The sequence below is a fragment of the Dryas octopetala genome, chromosome 9, assembly GCF_963921425.1.
Source record: "Dryas octopetala chromosome 9, drDryOcto1.1, whole genome shotgun sequence".
In the NCBI taxonomy this organism is placed as follows: domain Eukaryota; kingdom Viridiplantae; phylum Streptophyta; class Magnoliopsida; order Rosales; family Rosaceae; genus Dryas; species Dryas octopetala.
This window is the reverse complement of record NC_141374.1, coordinates 19,507,904-19,531,977: the sequence shown is the minus strand read 5'-3', so window position 1 is coordinate 19,531,977 and position 24,074 is coordinate 19,507,904. Positions and strand designations below refer to the sequence as shown.

Sequence of the window (24,074 nt, the reverse complement as noted above, 5' to 3'; positions counted from 1 at the left end):
GTGTTTATACTTAATAGGAATGAGGATGTAGTCTTGCATTTGCAAGCATATATGCAGCTAGCTGGGATGATGCTTTAATAGCCGCGGTAATGCGGTGGTTGTGATGTAATAAATGTTTTCATTTTTTTTTTTTGGATAATAATAAATGTTTTCATCTGTTTCTCACTTTCTCCACTCCACTGCAGTAATTAAATACCAAATTACTTACGGATAATACTTCGGTCACCCTTGGGTGGACCTAGAGGTGTGATTTAGATTGGAAAATTTGAATCCAACCGATTTTAATTTAAAAATTTCTAATTTTGGAATGTCCGAATCAAATCCGAAATCTGAAAATACCGAATTCCAAAAATTTTAAAAAAAATTTGATTGGAATTGGAATGTATCTGTAAATTTCGATCCAATCCGAATTTCGATTCGAAATTTTTCAAAAATATTCTGATTCGATATTTTCGAAATTATGCCAATTTATTCCATATTTATATTAATATTATATCATTTATTTAGTTTTTTACTATATGTTTCATTAATTTGTTATTTGTTTCAAACATACACATACATATATATTAAAAAAAAATAACTAATACTATTTATATAAACATATGTATATTATAAATAGGCTTATTTACTATTTCACCCCCTGAAAGTAACTTCAATTCTGACTTCACCCCATAAGGTTTATTTTGTATCACATTACCCCTTGAAACTAATTCTCGTATATCACTTTGCCCACTTCTTATTTTTACAAACTTTGAAAATTAATTAAAAATAGCTTTGAACTCAGAAAAATACATGAAAAAATTTCTACGAACTCGTCTTGACTAGTACTAATTAACTATGGGGTCAAGTTACCAATTTTCCATCCGAGTGTTTCCAGAAAATTAAAATACTTTAGACTCTTTTGAAATTCATAGGATAATTTTTCAAACTCCAAAAAATACGAGGTTTGCACTGTTGGTCTTTTAAACAATAACATTACCTTTCTTGTGAACACTTGCTACCCAAAAGACCTCTCGGTCTTATAGGGAAATAAATTTCTCTCTATAAAATAAATTCTAGAAAAATTCAAGAATTTCCATAAAGTCTCGAAAGAATTCTCTAAATCAGGTTTTTGGTAATTTCTAAAATATTTTTGAGAATTCATCCGAGACTTAACGGAAATTTAGAATTTTTATAGAAGGAAATTTATTTTAATTTTATAGAAATAAATTTGAACTTCCCAAATTTTCTGGAAACTCTCAGAGGGTAAATTGATAATTTGACCCTATAGTAAATTAGAACTAGTCAAGACGAATCCGTTGAAATTTTTCGTGTATTTTTCTGAATCCGGAGCTATTTATAATTAATTTTCAAAGTTTGTAAAAATAAAAAGTGAGCAGAGTGATACACGAGAATTAGTTTCAGGGGATAATGTGATACAAAATAAACCTTAGGGGGTAACGTGAGAATTGAAGTTACTTTCAGGGGACAAAATAGTAAATAAGCCTTATAAATATATGTGTTTCATAATAACATAAATATTAACAAAAACACCCACATTTTTTGTACGTGTAATTACTAATTTTTTTTTTTTTTACTAATAACAAAAAGTAACATGAATATTCCAATTTTTTATCTGAAAGTTTCGAAAATGTGATATTCCGAAAAAATCCGAAAATTTCGAGAAATCCAAAAAATTTCGAATTGAAATAAGTTGTTGAAATTCCGATTTTTTGGAATAAAAATTTCATTCCGAAATTTTTTGGATTGGAATTGGAACACCCTATTTCTGATTCGATCCGTCCGAAACACACCCCGTGGACCTCTATATACACCCAACCAGTTATAACTTTACACATGTCATTTGTACACCCAACTTTAAAATCAAACTTATATTTTCATAAAATAATTTAAAAATAAAAAATTCTTAATGGAATTAGCTCAGTTAGGAGAAGATCCAACCATTCAAGTCCATAAAAAAATGTTAGTTGTTTTCTCCTTTATATCTTATTTCTTTTCTGATTCATTATAAGTCTCATAAAATCATAAGCAGAAATGCATAATTATTCATTTTTTAAATCACCTTTTAAGAATCATTTCAAAAAACATTATGAAGAAATTGCACACGAACTTGAGAGCAGTGCCAGTCTTGGAATCTTCACAAAACAAATAAGTCAACACGCAGAGATAAAGAGGAATGGTTGAGGTTATGAATGACGTGGAGGCAGTCATGGGATGCCTAAAAATCAGATTAGTAATCAATTCCCAAAAGGAAGTTGTGAGTTAAAGCAGGTGATTAATTATGGTGTTGTTGATGGTTCCCAACCCAGGTACCTCATTAATTTCCTTCCATGCATTTCAACCCTGCCAAAATTGCTGCTCCAAAATTATGAGGTTTGCCTATTGCTATTGGCTTATTTGGGATATCATGTGGGTAGGCCGTAGGCATCATTTGACCCTATTTAATGGAATGGTGCAACTTGTATGGCATGGCATGTGTGGGGCAGTTGGTGATGGTGGCTCTAGCCTTCCAATGTAGTTTAACTCTTGCCCAAAAATAAGGGGTGTCACCGTTTCTTCCAATTCATAGAAAGAATCATAATGTCAAAGAGGCTAAGAGCAATTTTACTAGAGTTTAACCTTCTTTATGGAAGAAAAAAAAATGACCCAATAGGATCTGTAACTGTTTATGTTGTTTTATACTCACAAATTAATGGTTCTCAAAAAAATATACATATATTAACAAATTAATGGTATAATAACTAAATTTGTTTTATACTAAATATTACTCACGAAATAATGTGTCAATATACATGTTAGTATTTCACTTATAAATAAATTAGATTCAAAATGATACAATTTGAACACATAATACATCTTTAGTGAACAAAATTTAATAAAGAAATTTTGTTGTATGGCTCTTATACTAATATTGTACTTGTGTCAAAACTACCTCATTTTGGGGTATATAATTGAACTTTTTGGAAAAATGCTAAACACTCCCTTGCGGGAGCTTCTCTCAAAAAGAAATTCCAGGCGTTTGAATTTTGCTTTTCGATCCAAACCGAACAAAATTTTGTAAAATCCAATTATATTTGAAGTGAGTTCGCCTGTTTATTTATTTAATTTTCTGGAATTTGTATAATTATTTTTTGAGATTTTGTATGCATTCATTTCTTGTACTAGTGTATTAATTTTCAACATGCAACATGTAATAAAAAGACATTTGCATAAGTAATTTTGGAATTTAACTACAACTAAAATACGACCAAAATGACTATTTTGTTCCACATCGCCTTTTTTGCCCATCAGGGCTCCATTTTGTCTTTTATGTAACTGACCTTAAACTTTCTGGGTTTTAAGATTTATAATAAAAAAGAAAATTAAATGAAAACTTAAAACAACATTATTTTGGACATAAGGCTCCAAAAATACAAACAGAAGATTTGGACTCACGATAAAGAAATAAGCTGTCTTTCCTCACAACTCACGTTATGACCAATTCCTATACACGGGAAATACTACCAGAGAGAGAGAGCGAGCGAGGGTCTTTCCAAATCTGCCCACTTTCTGTGTATAAATAAGAGAGAGAGAGAGAGAGAGAGAGAGAGAGAGAGAGAGAGAGAGAGAACCACCCAAAAATCTGTATGTCCACATTCATGTTAACCCGTCAAAAAAAATACATAAAAGTACATACAAGGCAACGGAGATTCAAGGCTTCCATAACTTCATTGTGCAGTCTTCACTATATGTGGCAAGAAGATTCCTGTGAGGATGATGAGTGACACCAATTACATCCTTTTCATGGACCTGCAAATGACAAGAAAAAACACTCTAAAGTTTGAGTTCTTGACATAGTTTTAGTCACGCAGAAAGTAACATAAGTGCATTTTTCTGAGCCCATATATAAAGAACGCCTTCCATGTGCAGTCAAACTAGGCAAATCACCAGCGGTGCAATCCCAGCCGTCCAGACACGCACCCATGGGTGGGGAGCGGTGCAAGTCCCATGACCAGGAATGCCTGGAATTAGACTGGCATCCTATCACTCCTCTAACCCTAAGAGGCATGAGTGAAAAATAGCAGGTTGTCTGAAATTTATCACCAAAAACCTAACATATAAGTGCAAGCATTTGGAAAGATGTCATCTGTATGCTTACAATTATATGTAGATGACATTGGCCAAACTGTTATCAGCCAGCATGCAGAAAGATGTCATCAGATATCTCTCTGGGTCTTCTGACTGAGATCAGGCATAAAAAGATATCATTGGCCCGCCATAAAGGACCATACTTCAATAAGTGAAGCAACCAAAGCTGGTTGGAAAGGCTAAAAGATCCTGGTCTCAATCAAGTTTGGAAATGCTATTTTAAGTCAACCAAGGCAAAATCACCACTACATGCTATAAGCTATCTTCTAATGTCATTTGGCTCAATTTAGAGCAGTACCCACGTTTAAGAAAAACTGTATATGTATTCTTGATTATTGTTTGCGCAGATATGGAACAATTAGAGCAATCAAAATCCCTAGTTCAATACCAACTCAATCTCCATTAACAAAAGGCATACCTTCATTAGATGCTCTAGTTTACCAGATTGGTAACTGAAGCAGTACATATTCCTGCATAGAGATCAAATATTTTATCAGAGCTAATGATAGAATATTAAGTATGCCTAATGCTGATGATCACAACAAAAACAGGTAGCATCATTTTTGTAGTTTTAACTGTTGCAAGTACACATTGGACCTCCCTTAGAGATAAAAGGTACATATTGGACCTCATACTATTATTAGGACAGCAAAAATTTGATAGAATGAACGGATCCAGAAAAAATACGAAAAGAAGAAAATAGGGCTATTGAAGACAAGTGTAAACAGTGCATAAAATATCTTACGCTATGTTTGTTTCAAGGAATTCAATTCTAAGAATCTCATACCTATTCCTTGGAAAGGGGTTTTCAGACACCCAAAAACCCAACATTCTCATCCCAGTATTTGAATTGTTGGAAAGGGAAATGTTTTTAACAGGACAAGAACTGAAATTTATTTTTCATAACCATAAATATAAGGTATAGTTGTCATTATAATTTATTATAAAGCTAAAACTAGGGAACGAGAATGGGAATGGGAACCCACCTCTTCCCTTGGGAATACAAAACCTCCATTCTGTGGGCTTTGGATACCCATGCAAAGGGCAAATCAATACCCATTTGCACTTAAAGCAACATGGGAATCTCATGTAACCATTCCCGAGTACAACCAGAAGACAAATACAGCATTAAATTTGCAAAAATTTCATTCATAAAGGGGAAACATGCATACACAGAGATATATTGTATATAAGAATGCATATTAACATAAACCAATTTAATTAACAAATGGAATAAGAGCGTGATGAAAATTCTATATCTGAAGTTATATGTAATACCTGTCTTCACCAACACAGTAAATCCATTCCCCTTTCGGTGATACACAAGCTGCCAAAAAATCTCCACCTTCTCTTTTACCAGATGAAAAGCTCTTCACAACCTAAAACATAACAATCAGAAACAATTTTAATTAAAACAAATTCACTTGCACTCACCCAACAATGAACTCTGAAATAGATTACGAGTAGACAAGAATATGCCCATTAATACACTTCCCCTCGCCCCTCCCCCACCTCTTCTCATTTCACTAAAGAACTTCTGAATATGGGGTTTTGGCTCAGGTAATTTGAGATTTTATCTTCTTACTGGATTTAACATTGTATGTAAGGAGGGTGGGGGTGGGACGAGGGGATTTAGAGAAGAGGAGAGACCAAAAAAGAGGTGGAATGGGATTGAGCCAATGAGGTAGGTTCTAGTTACAATGTGAAAGACATAATGTCCTCCAACATGTTCTTCAGCAGGTTTCTATGTAAAATAAAATATCATGACTTAACATAAGTCACGTAACTTCAACATAATTCCTTTCTCATTACAGCTAAATTGAAAATTCAAGCAATTAAAATTCATACGATCAGACTAAATTCTCTTATGATGACACATTCCATCATTGCACATGTATGATGTACAAGGAGCTGAAATTACATTTCATGGAAGTAGCACCTAACTTTAGATAGAATAGAATACATAAAACTGAGTATTCTTGTCAACAAGACCTCAGGAAGTTTTTTTTTTTATTAAATCAGTTGAAACCAGCCTCACTAAGAATTAGATAAAGATATGAGAGTCCATAGGGTGATTAAATAAACTGCAGCTACAAATCAACCTTTATATTTCTCAGAAAAAAAAAATTATTTAAAATGTCAACTATACCAGTTAAAATAATAAGTAAGATAGGGTAAGGCCTTAATAGATGGTCCAGCTCCAGTACCAAATACATTGAAACAAGTTAAACAAAAATGTGTAAATATAAGTTTTCTTGCATTTGGTATAAGAAATATATACCTGTCCTTGAAGTGTCATGATATATATTGATGATGTCTTATTGCATACAATGATGTGATCGGTACTTTTTGGGAAAAGATGAACAGAATTCACGGAAGCATCACCTCCCTAAAAGTCCATAAAGAAGAAAAGAATAAATTAGATACAAAAACAATAAAAGAAAAGCAAAATCTCAAAGGCAATGAAGTTAGATTGCTCAAGCTCATAAAAGAAAATGCATAATAATATCTTCTTAAAACAAAAAGGAAAAAAGAAAAAGTGTATACCCTTAAAGGAGGAGGTGGTTTAAATGTCTGTAGACAGTCAGTAGTCTTCAAATCCCAGACCTATAAACAGAAATGTTCTGTTATGCCCCAAGAAAATGGAAAGGCTTGCCCTAACAACAGGGTCCATCAGAAAATACATCTCCCAAGAAACTTGCCTTGACTGTGCAATCACTAGATGCGGTAATTATACGAGCTCCATCACTTGTAAAGATTGCATCATTAACATAAGATGAATGACCACGAAATTCTTTCAACAACTTCCCAGATTTTAAGCCATGGATTCTACATCAGAACATGCTTAACTTTAAAATCATAGTGATCCTAAAATTTAAAAAAAAAACAAAAAAAGGAGATGCATGTGGCAACCAATAAGGTTACCAGTGATGTATAACTGTTCTTTAACCACTATATTTCACATGGATGTTGTATTAATAAAATAAAAAAAGATAAATAAAAAATAAAATAAGAATGGCAACAAATGCTGTACCACTCAAGGAAACATATGCAACTTTATGTGAAAAAAATTAATAAAACCTTGCAGAGCTGTCAAATGATGTACTAAGTAACTGAGTTCCATCCCGAGAGAAGGAAACACTGGTGACACCCTGTGAATGTGCACGTTCAAGACGGCGCAAGCACTGACCAGTCCTAATACGCCAAACCTGATGGGGAAATAATAAGACAAATTAAGCTTAGCTTCATAGCAAAAGGTGAATGAAGTAAACCAAAGTTTTGGGGGTCAATCAATCTTTCTACCAACTAGATCATAAATCACTTAAACCTACAACTTGAAGTAGACGCCAGAACCTAACATTAAAAACTCCATTTCTCACTGCTCATACAATTTTTTTTTTTTATCAGAACTGCTAATAAATTTTTTGGAACTCCTAAGAACACCATATTTACACAAACTTTTAACAATGACATGTAAGAAAATAATGGCACACAGCTAACAAATGCTTACAAAGTAGTAGAACAATCATAAGTGCCTATAAGAGTAACTATCTTAAACTAACATGAGTTTTTAAAACAATAAAGCAGCTGTCCCCATATTTTTCTCAGACATCTAAGCAAACCACAACTTAACGAGTCACATTACTGGTGCTGTTGGAAGAATTAGAGGGGCACTGGTCAGGGGATGTGAAAAGTATCCCCGAACAGTAACTTGGTGTCCAGGAAAGTTAAGTGGGTAAATGAAGGGGAACTCTGACAGTATTTGAAGGAAAATGTGGTAGTCTCATGGTTTCTTATGGGTTAAATAACACAAGTAAAACATATAGTGGATACTTCAAGGACTAAAAATAAGGATTTTCCCATGTCCAAGAAAACACAAGTAGAACGTACTTTGATCTTTCCATCTTGTGACCCAGATGCAATCATTTCTGAATCTCTGCTAAAATCAACACAGAGGACAGGATCGTCATGCATCATGAAAGTTTCCTGCAAAAAGTGATAGCATGTCAGAAGTGGTAACATAAAAATGATCACCACATGACACTTTTTCAAATTCTAGTATGAAGGGGAGATTGATAGAAAAAAAAGAAATTATAAAAGGGAGGGAAAGAGTGTTTAAATAATGGAGGAAAAAAAGGAAGAAAAAAGACCAAGGCTTATTCTCATTACGGCAACTTTTATCTGGGGTATGTTTCGATAGGAAACAGAACAACCTTACTAAGAAAAAGAGGGAACACAACATACACAGTGAACAAGACATCCACCTAAAGAAGACTCAAGCAAAACAAGAAAAGAACAGAAAAATACATATCATAATCGATTGACACCGGTTCAGCAACTTTTTTATATGATTTCCTTTTTACTCTAATGTCATAATAATTCGCATAAAGTTTAGCAAATTTCATGGCAATCTTAATATAAACAAACATCCCATCAATAAGATTCAATTTCTAGTATTAAAACATATAAGGAAAATACTATATTTAATGCAGTGCAAATCAAATGATTAGAGATATTGGATCAACCTAAATTTTCACATAGATGAGGTGCATGACCAGAACATTATATCTGACAGTGGGATCAACAAAAAAGAGAAGTTATTTAGTGGTGTAAGACTAGCTAGTATTATACCAATGCCAATTGATCCCATTATATTAGACCGGCGAGACGCCCACAAAATAGAATTAAATAAAAAAAATTAAAAAAAAGGACCCCACTGAAGTCCTTTGGTTTGACTCAAAAGGGATTCAATTTTAAATTAGGAAAAGAGCCCACAAAATCATGGGTTTCATTCCACAACCGAATCCCAATTAGCCAAACCAAAAGGGCTTTGGTTTGGTCTGTAAATTTTAAAATCTATATATATCTCATTCATTTGAAGATTTTTCACGTGTGTGTGTGTGTGTACATATATTCAAGAATATGACATGTGGCCCAGTTCACTAGGCTACTGCCATCACGGAGTCCACTTAGGCTGTTTTTCACCCATAACCTGTGACCTCCAGGTCATAATGGAACAACCTTACCTTACTTCTGAGGAATCTTGCCATTGAAATGAATACATACACACACAGATATGTATATATATATATATATATATTCAAGAATGTAGTAGTATCATAAATATTTTGATCAATAGACTTAGACAAGAAAAAATACTCACGTCAGCCTGGTACTGAAGGTCCTTCTTGAGTTTCCCACTTATGTAATCCCATACCTGGTAGTGACACAAATGTCAAAAAATAAAAATGCATTCATATTTCGTCAGATAGTTTCATCATTAACAAAAGCATCCCAAACATATATACCTCAATAAATCCATCAACAGAGCAGGAGATAAGAAACTGGCCATCTGGTGAGAACCGAGCACATTCTGCATGACTTTTCGTCCCAAACTGCAGCAAAACACAATCAAACAGATTAGAACTTCAAAACAAAAGGTTACAAATAGGAAAAAATTATAAGGATAAGAAATGGATTGTAAATTGCAAAGGGAAAGAAAAAGCTGAAGAGTTTAAGAATGTGTGCAGTGCAGGTACGTGTATGTGTGTCGTTTCCATCATTCATAGGGATTTCCTCATTTCCATGTGTTATCTGCCACAAATTCATTTTTCTTCCTTAGGATCCAATTATATGCTTAACACCAGAAAACATGTGTTTGAGAGGTCAATGGAAGCGCTGATAAATTCATTGTAACAGTATCATCGATAAACATTGCTGTAATGCTAGAATTTTTACATAAAAATGCATGCTTAGTACTTGGTAGTTGGAGAAGATTAGATGAATGCTCGAAGGATGAAGCATTCTACTTGGTAATTAAGTCGACTTTTTGGGGATTCCCCCTCTCCCCCCCCCCAAAAAAAAAATATAATGGACGAAGATGTTATATTAATCTAAGTTATCTAACCACTAGTTGTTCACCCACCTAGGCATACTGTTAATTAACTTGTCACTGTGCTTAGAAAAAGTAGTGCATTATATGAGAGATAATGAGCGACAAAATTGACCTACTAAAGCTTGATAGGAACAATCAAAAAAGCATTTATCTTGATCGGATTCTTAGAAGGATGTGAAAACTCCAACAGTTTATTAAAGCAATCTATCAGACTTAAAAAGGCAAAAGTTGATAATCCTTGTTAGGAAACGGGAGACACAAAAAATTTGACCAATGGGCCAATGGAAAAGTGCTTCAAACAGAGGGAGGAAAAAAATCCATATTACAGGTAGAGGAGCTGATTTTTATGCAGATTTTGACATATTAGAGGCCATAAGTCAATATGGATTATGGCTAGATTGTTGTTTCATGTGTAGTTAAGTTTTGAAAGCAACCCTGAGGACTAAATTGCTAGTTGTGTCCAAGATCCAAATAATCAGGCGCTTGAGTTAGTTTTCATTGGTAAGGTGCAAAATATTTAAACTTTCTCTACGCCAATGCATTAAGAGAACTACAATCTAAAATTTTCTGTTAAATATTTTGTTTAGTGTAGTCTCCATTCCTAAGATCTGATTTAAAATAAAGTTCAGTATCCAGACTAAGAATGCACAAGATTAGCAATATGCAGTTCATCATTCCTGAACCAATAAAAAAAAACTGTCAAAATGAATATTATATATATGTGTAAATGTATATGTATTTCTTGCCTTTATTGTATGTGAAATAGTTGTTGGATACAAGTCATCTACATCCTGTTTCATAGCAGCTGTTCCTCGAAATAAGTCAAACTGTGTTCCTGGAGGAAGTAATCCTGAAGAGAGAGAGAGAGAGAGAGAGAGAGAGAGAGAGAGAGAGAGACAATTAAACACATAAGTGATCCTATTTTTTCCTGATAGGAAGCTGATTAGGATATGCTGATAGAAAAAGAACCAATGCAAACAAAGTGAACCAGAAGTCAACCTTTTTTACAGGAAATTGATAACTTATATGGATAGAGAAGGCTAATACATGTACAGAGAACGAGCAGTGCACTTAACAAAAAGCACTCAAACAAGGCTGAGTGTAAAGTTGAAAGTATACCCAAAACAATAAAAAAACCAATCAACAAGCAAATAAAATACAGCCAAGCAGAACACAACATCCTCAGACACAGCAGCTTCCCAATCCAAGTTCAAAAGGAAGAACGGTCTCTAAACTTGGAGAACACCGACACAAAAGCAAGGCCGAAATCTAGTCTTGTCCCACAGGAAATCCACTGCCTCACCATCTTTATCTTCAAAAAGTAAACTGTTTCTTTTTGGCCAAGCCACCCAGAAAATAGCTGGCGCAGAGCACCTCAACAGCGCCTTAGCCTTCACCCCACCACCAAAGGCACAAAACCCCTAGACATATAAAGAATCACAAGAGGATGGTACCACCCAACTCACTTTAGCACCTTAGGCTTCAACCAGCAGTCCACTTTAACTAAAACGCACAAACAAGAACTGCTAAAAAGAACTAATTCTGTTGAACCATTCTGAAAAGAACCTCCAAAATACATCTGCTATAACCTCCTACCTCTGTAGCTTCTCTGGTCTTTTTGCAGCAAAATACTGCCTTATCTGATTGAAAAGATTTCAGAGTGACTCTGAACTCCAACATATTAGAGATAAAGCTATTTGTAATCTTCCCCATGAATCCGCTACAGTTTTATAGTGCACATCACTACCTTAGACCACTCCCCATACTTTAAGCTGTCTAGATAACCTCTCCCCTTCCGCAAAATCTCCTTATCTAGCCGGTTGATTGTAATTTTCTGTTACCATAGCCCTAACATTGATACTACCACCCCAACTGTACTCTGTAATTCTTGAACCCCTAGGATTTCCCCTCCTTTAGTATACCGATAAGCAAATTTTTGCATCTCTGTCCAACCATCCAACCTCCATCCTTGTGGCATAAAGACTTTCTTGAGCCTTCATCAACCCAAGTTTAGATATATAACTATTAAAAGTGCCTCTTTGATTACTTTATCTCTCCACCCAGATACCGTAGGAACTACCTCTATAGTTTCTAAAGAATCTGGCATGGATCGTAACTTGTGCTACCTCACTGAGACATTCTCCAAGCCAAGTAGCACAACCTAAATCAACTTTCATGGTGTAACTTCTCATCTGTTCCTCTCAGTAAATTTTATCATCCCACTTTATGAATCCTTATCAACTTCCACTATGAAGAATTTATATTCTATTCCTAAGATCCCTAGCTAAGTTTTTGTACCTCAGGTTCTCTCCTCTCAGTTCTCTATTGCAAAATTATATGACTTGAAGTGTGTCTAAATGTCTCTTTTATTTTTTGGGACAACTGAATACTACGTATCAGATGAATCTAGCTATATCACATAATCTTTCATATGCATAAGTGATCCATCAAGATAAAACATTATGCAACAAACTATTAAAAGATAGACATGTCATAGAAAGATACGTCAGGCTACATTGGCAACAAATCTTCCTCTCTCATCTAACATTATCGGAGGAAAAACTTGTTCCAATGGTACTTAAACTGGAATGCATAAAGGTCCAAACAGTTTTAGCAGCCATGAAGAACTATATCTAGATGAAATGAAAATTACTGCAAATCTCAAAGAGAGGAGAGAAAGAGAAAGGTGAAGAAGAGAGAGTAAAGCAGAAAAAAAAAAAAAAAAAAAAAACATTACGTAAAATATCCACAAGAACATAATTGGTTGAAGCTTCTTTCTGCCACATAAAAAATAACCAAGCAAGCAAAATTTGCAAAGGTTCACCTTGGTGCTGCTGCCACTTTAGAGCCTGACCAATTAGAGCCATTAATCTTGATGGTGGCACCACAGTAACTTCTGCAGCTAGTGCTGAGAATGCAAGGGAATATAAAATTCATCAATGAAACAGAAATTGCAAAGCAAAAACTTCAAAAACATTTACTGTGATCAATCCCTTTTCTATCTGTCTTTTGTCAGATTTCAGTGTCTGATACCTCTGACTGTAGCACACATTTATACTGTTCATATCCAGGGCTTTTCCAACCATAAACAGGTACAATGAAAACAATAAAAGGAAATTAGAAAAATCAGTAATACGAAATCTTTACTTTTCTTATGTATCCATTGTATGACATTATGCAAATTTTTAATAGTATTTTCCAGTTCCTAGAAGCTGTTAAGGCTGCAGCCATTCCGGGTTTCTTCCCATGAAACTATAAATTGAGCCTTCAGCTGAAGATTGAAGCCAATCCAAATTATGTCATTTTTTTCATTGTTTCATTTTTCTCCTGTTAGTTATGTACTTTCCAAAAAAAATCATTTCCTTCAATAAACCTTATCTCTAATTATAGAGGGAAGAAGACATTAAACCTGATGCATTCTTCAAGATTTATAACTTACTGGAAACATTTCTAACTAAATTTGATGACAGTGAGAGGGGAGATGGAGTAAAACCTTGAGCAATTTGCGTGCGCCGTTTCTCTTTAGTTGATTCTTGATAAGCCTGTAATAGACAACATAACCTTTAAATCTTTATTCGAGCATCAATCTTAATGAATTGAAAGCAGAATATACTCCAAGGGAATGGAGTCACTGAAAATAAATAATAGTCAAACAAAGATTCCAAGTGAGCCAGCAGCAACAGAAGGTGCACCATTTCATTAACCTTCAATTTATATTGGTGGCATTACAATGAAAAGGACAAAACTCTGATCACAACATAATCATTTTGTTTTTTCTCCAGCTCCAGCTGTATATGTGAGGTACATCATCAATTTATCTCATCTCTAGATTGACAGCTTCATGGGGAAAAAGACCATAAACGATTTACAAGGAAAACATGGTCAACTTTGTTAATAGTTCTGTAAAAGTAGAAACTAGGAACTGGAAGAGAAAAAAAAAGGTTAGGGCTCTTTAGATGGCTGTTTTCTGATGTAATGTTTCGGCTACTTCCTGATGTGGACTATTTGTCCACAGAGTAGTAATATTTTAGAAGCTTTTTAGGGAATAAAGAAAATTAGTTTCTATTTTTAAAAAGAAAACGAAACACAAGTATATTAATTAAGGAAAACTGACAGACAGTGGACCAGAGATCCACCATTGTAAAACAGCTAAGAACTACAAAGCTACAAAACAAAAAAATACAAATTACACCACATATACCCTGGCTAAATTTTAACACCCAGCTGCCCTCCAATCTAAATAAACAACGGGAAAAGAAAGATCCCTAAATTATGTCGTAACGGATGCCCAAAATCAGACTTTCTCCCATAGCTCCTCCATTTCTACTTCCTTATAATCTTCAAAGATTCTCTGATTTCTTTCCAGCCAAAGAACCCAAAACACTACTAACACCATGCATCCCCATTAAACTATAGCTTTCTTTCCCCTCCCGAACACTTTATGCCTTTCACATAGGAGAGGGAAAGAACTCCTAGAGATTACCCAACTCCTAGTGCTATTGGACAGGAGAGGAACACGGTCAGAACTTTCCTCCCCTTTTTTGCACCAATGTGGAGATAAACACGTATTTGGCCTTCTTCTTTGCATTAAGTTGCACGTATTAAGTATTAACCCTCCCATGCACCACAATGCAAGCAAACATCTTAACCTTGGGTGGAACTTTTGCCTTCCTTATCTGCCCCTAAGGCTGAAAAGAAGAGTTGTCTGCATTATCACTCAAATATCTACCAGAAGAGTTGTCTTTTCATTGGTTAAATAACTTTTTCTAACTAGTGCATGTATTGAAACTGTAATTGATTCTCTCTTAATTCATCTCTAACGGGTGTTACTTTAACCTTCTCATCTTATGAACATGTTTTCTAACTTCCTAGCATTCTATCCCATATAGCATGGCTAGTGTAATAGTTGTTCCATAAAATTTACCAGTCAATTCTAAAGGTACAAGATGATCAAACAATACGCTAGACACACTCCTCCATTTCACCCATCCTGCTCTGATTCTAAAATTTACCTAGAGTTGTTTCTACTACGGTCACAGCTCCATCATGCATTGCAGAAAAGAGGGAAATTTTATTTTTACTTGGGATTATGTAGCTCACTATCCAAGAAATGGAACTTCCAAACCTCATTCATCAAATTTTTGGGCATCTTCAATTAGCAGGATCACAATGGGTCTTTTTGTATGACTTTGATTTCAGGGGTTCGAGTATCTTCTTATTTCCAATTGCTGTTATTTGGCTCCATTGATGTGTTGCATTAAATGATTTGATCCTTTTTCTCTTGCTTCTTTTGCATGCTTCCGTATACAAGGGCGCAGGCCCTTTTTATGTGGTTTCTTCAATATAACCTCTTCCAGAAAGGGGAAGGAAATAAAAAATAAAATCTGACAAACATGTTTTTGGCAGGACCCTGTGCCACAGAGTTCTAATAGCAGATAGCAATAAAGAGAAAAAGGTTGAAATTCTATATTGTTATGACAAATATGCAATAACTAGTGAATCAAATAATCACACCAAAATTTTCATACCTCATTTGGATCAAAATAAGTTCTGACAAGGAGATGCTCAAGCCGCAAGTATCTTTCAGGTTGTTCTTGCTTCATTACACCCATCACCTGAGTTTGTCTTAATATAGCACGAGCTGTATCTAATTCTCGAAGTTCAATCATTTCCAGTACAATCTACACAATTTAAAAGGGAAAATCATAATGTGCCAAGCAGAAACATGACAGCAACAAATTACTTTAATGTTAATCCATTTAAATTAAACTGCCATGCAAGTAGAGCAAACTGAACCTGACAGAGGTATCATTGGGCTCATACCAACATTGAATGGTATTGTAAATATATCCGAAAGTGAAAGGACTGATGTTAGACTTGCAATTTACATATATAATGGTAAGTATTGCTACACACCTGCTCGTACAAATCCTCCAATTTATTTCTAGGAAGCTTAAGTTGAGCGACTTGAGGCAAAATAGCATCCCACCTTCCACTATTTATATCAGCAACAAATGTTTCAACGCTATCGACAGTGTTCAAAGACACCTGGCACTCACTCTGTAATGTATGAAACGTTTGGTGCAAGGAATTCTCTTTGCAAAATTGAAGCACAATCTTGATGACGCTGAAAGAACGAAAACAGATTTACCACGTCTAATTTTCTAGTACTTGAAACCGTATCAACATATGCATTCTTACTCAAATCTTTAGTGAACAAGCGTCTAAGGCATTCAGCTAAAGCCAACATACTGGAACATAGTAAAATATATACAGTGCAACCAAAAGAAATTTAACCCAGAAATTTCTCAGGCATTGTTTTACTTTGAAACGAACCCAATTTTACTTAACTTTAGTTCTAGAACCCACACCCCCGTTTGGTTGCCAAGAAAGTGAGAGAGAGAGAGAGAGAGAGAAGAAAGTAGAATTAAAACATTGAGCCCCAGAAAACAGAACTATATTGAGTTTATTTCTCATGGCTGTTGCAGCTGGCTGGAAAGCTGAACCACACCAAAATCATAATAGGAGGTTCTGTATTCTGTCTCTTAATTTTCGAGAACTTTTCTCAGCAACCAAACAGGGGAAATTGTAATCAGTGTAACAAAATATTATAATTCGAGCATTTTCAGAAGAATACATACTCTCGAGCTTCAATTTCTAAGGTAGACATCTTCTCTGTAACTGAAAGTCGAAGTTTGAGTGAGAAAGAAACGGAGAATGACACAGAGATTAGGGTTTACACTTTACAGCAACGTCCCCGACGGAAAAGAACAAAAGAAGTAACAATTGAAACAAATGGGAGGAAGTTTGTGAAAGAGTAATAAGGGTTAATTACATCTTTGTCCCTATCTTTTGGCCCAATTTTGAAATTGGCTTCCACATTTAAATGTTGGAGCTTAAGAATGGGTATGAGATTCTATTCGGAAAAGTTTGCAAAATGACCCGGTTTAATCTTTTTTTACCCTTACCTCCCAAAATAAATATTTATGACCTTTTTTCCATGTGCAATATCCATTATACCCCTGATATAAATACATCCTCACTTATGCTGTTATGCATTGTAGCTTTTTTTTTTAGTAGTACTAGACATCCCACATTTATATACCATAATTTTATATCATCTTATGTGGTAATTTACATGGCATTCATGCATTGGACACTAAAAAATAAAAACAAAAATCCAAAAAGAAAAAGAAAAACTTTATCCAATAAAATAATGACACGTAAGATGGTATAAAAATATGGTATAATAATGTGGTAAATATAGCATTATTCTTTTTTTTCCTTTATTTCACTGTCATCCCAGTTTTTCTCTCCCACCCCAATTGAGATCATAGTTGAAGATCTAAGAAATTTGAGTCAATGCTACTGAAATCCATTAATATCATGTATTTATTTTATACGGCTTTACACTTAGAGGTGTCCCAAACTTAAATTTTATTGGATTTAAAAAATTCAATGAAATTTAGGTGTTCCAACTCAAATTTTAGTAGATTCCAAATAAATCAAAGTGTTTCCCAACTCAGATTTTAATGGATTCCAATGAAATCCAGATGTCCTTAAAAAGTCATAAATTTCATTAAGTGAAAGATTTTATCATTTTAATAAATTTGGATGCATTTTTTACATATAACAAATTTCATAAAAATTTTAGTTAATTTCATTGAATTTTGATGGATTTTAAAATTCATAAAAATTTCAGTCAATTCCATTAGATTTTGATGGATTTTATGAATTTTAAAATCCATAAAAATATGAGTTGGAGACACCCTCTTAGATCTTGGGTTCATGTTTGCATGTAGACCTTGCTCTTGCATATATATAAAGGCCCTCGTTGAGTTAGATGGAGATGTCATTGAGGGCAGTGTATCTAAAATCGTACATTAAAGCGTCCTCAGTCTTATAATTTTTAATAAAATTCTTTGTTATCCGAAAATATTAGACAAGGTACTTATAATTCAATATAACAGTTTTGTTAGCTTAAATGAATTCACATTAATCCTAACAACAACAAATTAATATAGCAAGATGATTTAATACCAAACCACACCATAATATTCTTCTATTTATTAATAAATTGCAATACAGGTGTACTTAAGTAACGACACTAATATTATACAATATTACAATATATTGACATACATGTGATATTGTCAGCAAACCTAGCTAGCTAGATAATTATTAATACAAATGCTCATAGAGTTTTCGTTACTTGCACCACACCTTCCAATAAGAATTCTAATCATTGCTACTTCAAAGCAAAGCTGCTTCCTAAAATTGAAATATGTCATTTGGTATGGTTAGTGGATATGGGTCATCAGAGGCCATTGGTATAAAGTTAGTAACTCCAATGTTTTCTCCAATCTACAGAAATGTATAAATATATTTAATGTTAGTAAATTGAACAAAAAAAAACATACGTACATCTTCAGCAAAAATAATCCTCAACAAGATTTTTGATTACCTTGTCTTGAAGGTACTTATTTGCAGCTGTCAGTATTCCTTCCTTCAAAACATGAAATTTAATTTTTTGAGAAAATATAATATAATAAACCAACTCAATAATTAAAAACTTGTAAATCAATTAAGCTAATTAATTAAAAGTTGAGGGTTAATAAATTCAATTAACTAAGCTAAAAAGCCTAAAATTAAAATACGGCATTGTTATTATATTGTCTGAGTCAAATCTAAAATACTGATTATATAAAAGCTTATTCAAATATGTGATAAAAAGTAATAGTCTCATAATTGAACATGTGAGGCTGTTTGACCAGAGACCAGTATCTTGTGTATAATTGATCTTTATGATAATATCTCTTATATTACAATGATATATGGATTTCATTAAAACAATTTATTTACACACTGTGGAGTGCAAACTCACCGAATTCCTCAACAGCTGGATCTCTTGGAACAAAATGTCCATCTGTAATTATTTGACCACTTAGGTATAAGTTAGAATCAATTTAACTTATATAACATGAAAAAATTAATATACAAATATAACTGATGAAAAATATCATACGTACCTTTGCCGAGCGGACATGGTAAATCCAAATCTCAAGATGTTTTTCAAGCACTTGTAGTTCATCCAAGGTCATTGTCCCAGCACCTCCTCCAAACATACAACTGTAATTTTGTCATATATATAGTAATCCAATTCCATTAAATATTTATTTAATTTGTTGTTATATATTGTTAACAGAGTCAACTTTGATTTCAATTAACTTACAAAGAAAAGCTTATGAAGTAGATTCTACCACAAAGACACTTATTTATTCTTTTGGTTGCTGCTTGTTATGCTTTGAGTCATTGTATGGAGTTAATCATATATAAGATGATTGTTGGACTTGAAAAGGAAATTAATTGAATAATTTCAGATTTGGTTGAACTTAATTTTGATGCTTTTGTGATTAACACAGAGGAGATTCAAATTAATTAAGCTTGTCACCGACCCTCTTTTGAAAGGAATTCATCCCCCTTGGTGAATCCGTCAACTTGTTAAGGCTAGAGTGCTAGACATCCAAATTCTTTTTTCTCAAGCACAAGAGTTCACATCACAGCATATCTGAAATTCTGAATGGTGTGAAGGATTAGTTAGCCAGAAGTGGTCATTCTTGTCTAAGCGCTCATATTCGGACTACGAATTTTCCGTTTTTTTAGTGAATTTTGAAATCGTTTTATGATCAACTAAAACATGCGATTTTTTGTGTGTTTTTTTATACTAATTTACTATAAAATGAATTCTATTCCATGGTTGGTATCCAATTAGGTAGCCTGATAGAACAAGTTTGTCTTTCCCAATTTTCCACTTAAATATAATTATGAAAGCAAAAGAATTAAGGGTTTTTTGTTTTCATCAACGACATTAAAGATGACTTTATTTGTCAAATTCCGACATTCATAGAATACCAATACTATTCTCCCAAAAAAAATGGCAACTATATAGTCTATATGTAATTTGAAAAATCATATAGAGGTGAAATAAAAATAGAAAAGTTTTTAAAACAGTTTTGAATCGCAATTCGCAACCAAATGGAGCTGAACTTATTTATTGAAATCTGAAATCAGTAAAATACCATAATACCCTTTCCCCAAAGAAAATTGTACCTATATGTAATGTGAAAAACCATATGAGCAACTAATTGCTGCGCCCGAAATCAAGCCAAACCTTTTAGTAGTGGAGGCAATTTTCTTTATATATAATTAATGTGGATGTGCAGTAAATACTACTTATCATTGATATAAGATTCATAAGAATAAAATAAAAAATAGTATCGTGATGAGGTTGGTTTCCGTTTATAGTACCTGAGACCTTTTTGCAGTGTTTCAATCTCCTGCTTTAGCAGGTTAATCTCCTTTTTTGTATCCTATACCAATAAAATAAAAATTTAGAAAATAATAAATTCCACAATCACAAATTTTTGTTGTGAGAAATTTTTCATCCATATTACAATATGTTAATTGATTACACTACGTAATAGTGTTACGATTATATAAAATAAATTTTTGCCATCATAATAACAATGAAATTTTATTTTATTTTTTATGTATAAATATAAGGATGTAAATATCATTATTATTTATTATAAACTTAAAATTAAGGCATGGAGATTGGGGAACGAGAAACCCAACCTTATCACCTAGGAATGCAAAACTCTCTTGGAACAAATTTAGATACCAATGAGAATTAAAAGTACCTGATTTTCTAGCCTTTTTATATTTGTACTTACTGAACATGAGATTCTTACACCCTTAAATTCTGAGATTCTTAAAATTTAAACCTTATAAACTACTGCCGTTAATGATGCTAAGAGTAAAATAGGAGTTAAAAAAGACAAAAATTTAATGGGTTACTTTAAGAATTGTAAGCTAGCCCTCCCATGCAGCCCACACCGGATCTTTTATTTTGATGTGGTCGAGTAATATAGACTTATCCGAAACCTTATAAAACCCTAAATTTTAAACTCTTCTAAAAATTTCGTTCAAATCATATTAACTAAATTTTGTTCAAATGATACTTAAAAATGAAGTTCGTCTGTTGGGAAATTTAGCTAAAACTTTATGATAATTTAAATTAAAAACTCATGAAAACTCGCTGAGTTATTAATAATTTAAGAAAAATATGTCTGATTGGGTTAATTATATAGTCCAAGGGTCTAATCCAACAAGAAAAAGTTATTGGACTTTTGAAGGGTACTCAAGATCTAATTTTTCCATATAATTCTGTGTAATTTTCTCTTTCAGATTGCCAAATAGGACCACACATTGAGACATTGAGACATTGAGGATGCACATTTTAATCCCTAGTTCAGAGTGTGTCACATACTCACATGTACTAAGTAAACCATAAACTATTATGCCCGGACCTACGCAATAGCAAACATATAACCTAGGGATCGAGTCTAAGCACAGTAAACTTCAAGCTGTACTTGTTAGGCAATTAGAAGCAAACATGTAGTCTAGAGAGTTAAGTGATTGTGATTCTATGTGCTACTCTTGGTTGAAGAGTTCGTGCCAAATATATACCGCACTATTTAATTATTTATATAACTGTATAATATATATGTCAAACTATCTTATAAAAAAGAATACCATTTATAATTTTACCGGAAAGCAAATTTTACTGAGTGCTCGAAATGTATACAACCCCACGCATTAGAAAAGAAATTTCTAATTTATATGATTTATGCAGACAAAACCACATGCAACATATATTAATATATATATATATATAGTTGAAAATCAAAAGCGAACCAAAATCTTATAATTTTCATTGATGGGACAGACATCAGATGATCATCTGACAGACATGAGACATCTCTCAATCTACTACTTTCGAAGTATTTAATGGTCTAATAGCGATTCCCGTAACTAGGTGTCAAGACTTTAAGCCTTAGAAAAAAGTTGTGATCTGATAAACATTTATTGTATGTGTATGTTTGCATTTTTTTTTTGGGCTTCAATTAATTTTGTTATTCGATTTCTTGTAATGATTAATTAATTATTTATAATCAGCATCTGATGCTACCTGCACTAGCTTTCTGAATAATAATTATATTCGTTTTATACAACTTTTCGTGCCTGTGATCGAGGCTGCTAGCTGAGTTCTCGAGAAAAATTTATAATGCCTACGTGTCATTATACTGTCATATCAGGTCAGAATAATAACCCTACCCAAATTTTCTTCATGAGCTATATTATATATGAAGCAAATCTTTTTTTTTTTTTTTTTATATATATAAAGCAAATCACTGATACCGAAAAGAGGAATAAAAGGGCAAAATAAAATAAAAAACAAGTAGCAGAGGTCTGAGAGATGTATATAGTACCAGAGTTTGTGTTTCTATGACTTGTTCAGCCTGAGACATTCGGGTGGGAACCGTGGGATTCACCTTCATGTACTTCTCAATAAGCCCTTGCATGGTTCTAGCGCAATAGCAAATAAGAAAGCAAGCAAGTAATTCAACAAGAATATTGTTAAAGCTAGCTAGCTTTCAAAAAATCGAATAATTAAACATTATTTTTAGAAAAAAAAAAGATATTTATATACTAATAATGGAGTATGAAATTCAACAATACATGAATATTTAGAGATATTCTTACAATCATTGTATATAACATTTTTTTTTTTTTTTTGGGGCCAAGTATATAACATTTCTTAATCAAGAGAAACTTACCTATTTTTTATTATAAAGGACGTGATATCACAAATAAAAAAGAGAAAAAAAAAAAAGAAGAGAGAGAGAGAAAAGTTTTTTTCTTTTTATTTCTCTTGTCTTTGATGTCACGCCTCTTATAACAGATACATTGCAAGTTTTTCTATTTCATGGTCATATATAATTAACATCTATTAGCCAAAAGATATATGATTGACATCTGACAGATTGAGTGTAAGAAAAATTATATACAACGATATGTACAAAAATTGTTTGATCATTCATCGTAAATTCTTTATATTCTTAAGCGTATTAGATGATATTCTAAAAAAAAAAAACAAAAGAGTACTAGATGAACACATAGTGATTAATCAAATCAATCATGCATTTGAAACTACGAAATACAAATGTAATTTGCTAAAGAGAGAGACCCTTTGGTGGCTAGTTCAAAGAGCTTTCCATGGGAAGAGAAAATGAGAAGTCCAATATCTGCATCACACAGCACAGAGAGCTCCTTGGCCTTCTTCAGGAGCCCTGCTCGTCGCTTGCAGAAGGTGACCTGCCGGTGCACTGGGTTCTCGATCCTCTTCATCTGAACCTTTCCACGAGCCATATCGATCGATCAATCGACTACTCCTCACTACTTTTTGCTAAGATTATGATCGAATATGGTTTGAGTTGGTGGCTGTTTAATTTTTCTGTGCAGACAACCTCCCACTAGTTTGAACTAGCTTCGAGATTGCCGCTAGACCTTCTCTATTGGAACTTGTTGGAGTCCCGTTTGAGTCTAAGTATGGAGCTTGGGTGTTCAGTGCCTTATATACCTCACGTGGATTCTCTTCTATCTCTCTCTCTCTCTCTCTCTCTCTCTCTCTCTCTCTCTCTCTCTCTCTCTCTCTCTCTCTCTCTCTCTCTCTCTCTCTCTCTCCTGTCCATAAGAATATTAATTATTATTCGTCACCTACCTTTACAAATCACTAAGCTTTGTTTAAGAATTAATTCTGCTTAATCCCTCACATAAATAAGCTCGATCTCTCTTTAATTAAGTATCATGCTCTCTATCTTGGCCAAAAAAAAAAGTATCATGCTCTCTATCTTTAACAGAATTTTAATCCACTACCCCAAATTAAATCGCATTAGCCCACATCATGATGACCAGCAATGAACATGGTCACCATGGTTAGCCCAAGACTCTAAAATTTATTTCATGGACAAAGCGAGTGCTGCCATGAACCTAGGGACGTCGCACTTGTTAGACAAGTCAGGTTGCAAGCCTAGCTCAACCTGCACACATAATCGGGGTATAGAGGATTTGAACTGATCAGGACTTTCTACAAATAAGGGTTTATCACCTTGTTAGACAACTATTATATCTCAAAAAGTTAAACTGT

The 24,074-nt window shown here is 33.5% G+C and overlaps 2 protein-coding genes across 3 annotated transcripts; both read right to left on the bottom strand.

The window, feature by feature from the left end:
* Window positions 1-3,409: 3,409 nt before the first annotated feature.
* Window positions 3,410-16,819, bottom strand: SMU1 (transducin family protein / WD-40 repeat family protein). Of its 2 annotated transcripts, XM_086256545.1 has the most exons (17): window positions 16,666-16,819; window positions 15,941-16,151; window positions 15,553-15,705; window positions 13,518-13,566; window positions 12,849-12,932; window positions 10,771-10,874; window positions 9,438-9,524; window positions 9,293-9,346; window positions 8,020-8,115; window positions 7,210-7,337; window positions 6,831-6,957; window positions 6,676-6,735; window positions 6,410-6,517; window positions 5,407-5,507; window positions 4,547-4,598; window positions 4,139-4,221; window positions 3,410-3,789 (listed from the first exon to the last, which is right to left on the bottom strand). In XM_086256545.1, exons 1-16 carry the CDS (start codon window positions 16,692-16,694, stop codon window positions 4,141-4,143), a joined length of 1,524 nt encoding a protein of 507 aa, XP_086112671.1. In that variant the 5' UTR covers window positions 16,695-16,819; the 3' UTR covers window positions 3,410-3,789; window positions 4,139-4,140. The 2 variants fall into 2 exon arrangements, with proteins under 2 accessions (XP_086112671.1, XP_086112670.1); XM_086256544.1 differs by lacking the exon at window positions 4,139-4,221.
* Window positions 16,820-18,120: 1,301 nt separating this feature from the next.
* AGL12 (AGAMOUS-like 12) lies at window positions 18,121-23,449 on the bottom strand. The gene is made up of 7 exons (XM_086257359.1): window positions 23,115-23,449; window positions 22,357-22,453; window positions 20,333-20,394; window positions 19,054-19,153; window positions 18,909-18,950; window positions 18,489-18,530; window positions 18,121-18,388 (listed from the first exon to the last, which is right to left on the bottom strand). Exons 1-7 carry the CDS (start codon window positions 23,294-23,296, stop codon window positions 18,296-18,298), a joined length of 618 nt encoding a protein of 205 aa, XP_086113485.1. The 5' UTR covers window positions 23,297-23,449; the 3' UTR covers window positions 18,121-18,295.
* Window positions 23,450-24,074: the final 625 nt, after the last annotated feature.

Coding starts and splice junctions, on each gene's coding strand:
- SMU1 (XM_086256544.1), bottom strand. CDS start 16,694: ATGTCTACCTTAGAAATTGAAGCTCGAGA. Junction 6,958..7,209: donor TCATTTGACAGCTCTGCAAG/GTTTTATTAATT, acceptor GTTCTGATGTAG/AATCCATGGCTTAAAATCTG. Junction 6,518..6,675: donor AACCACCTCCTCCTTTAAGG/GTATACACTTTT, acceptor ATGGACTTTTAG/GGAGGTGATGCTTCCGTGAA.
- AGL12 (XM_086257359.1), bottom strand. CDS start 23,296: ATGGCTCGTGGAAAGGTTCAGATGAAGAGGATCGAGAACCCAGTGCAC. Junction 22,454..23,114: donor TTTGAACTAGCCACCAAAGG/GTCTCTCTCTTT, acceptor CTATTGCGCTAG/AACCATGCAAGGGCTTATTG. Junction 18,531..18,908: donor TCCAGCTGTTGAGGAATTCG/GTGAGTTTGCAC, acceptor CATGTTTTGAAG/GAAGGAATACTGACAGCTGC.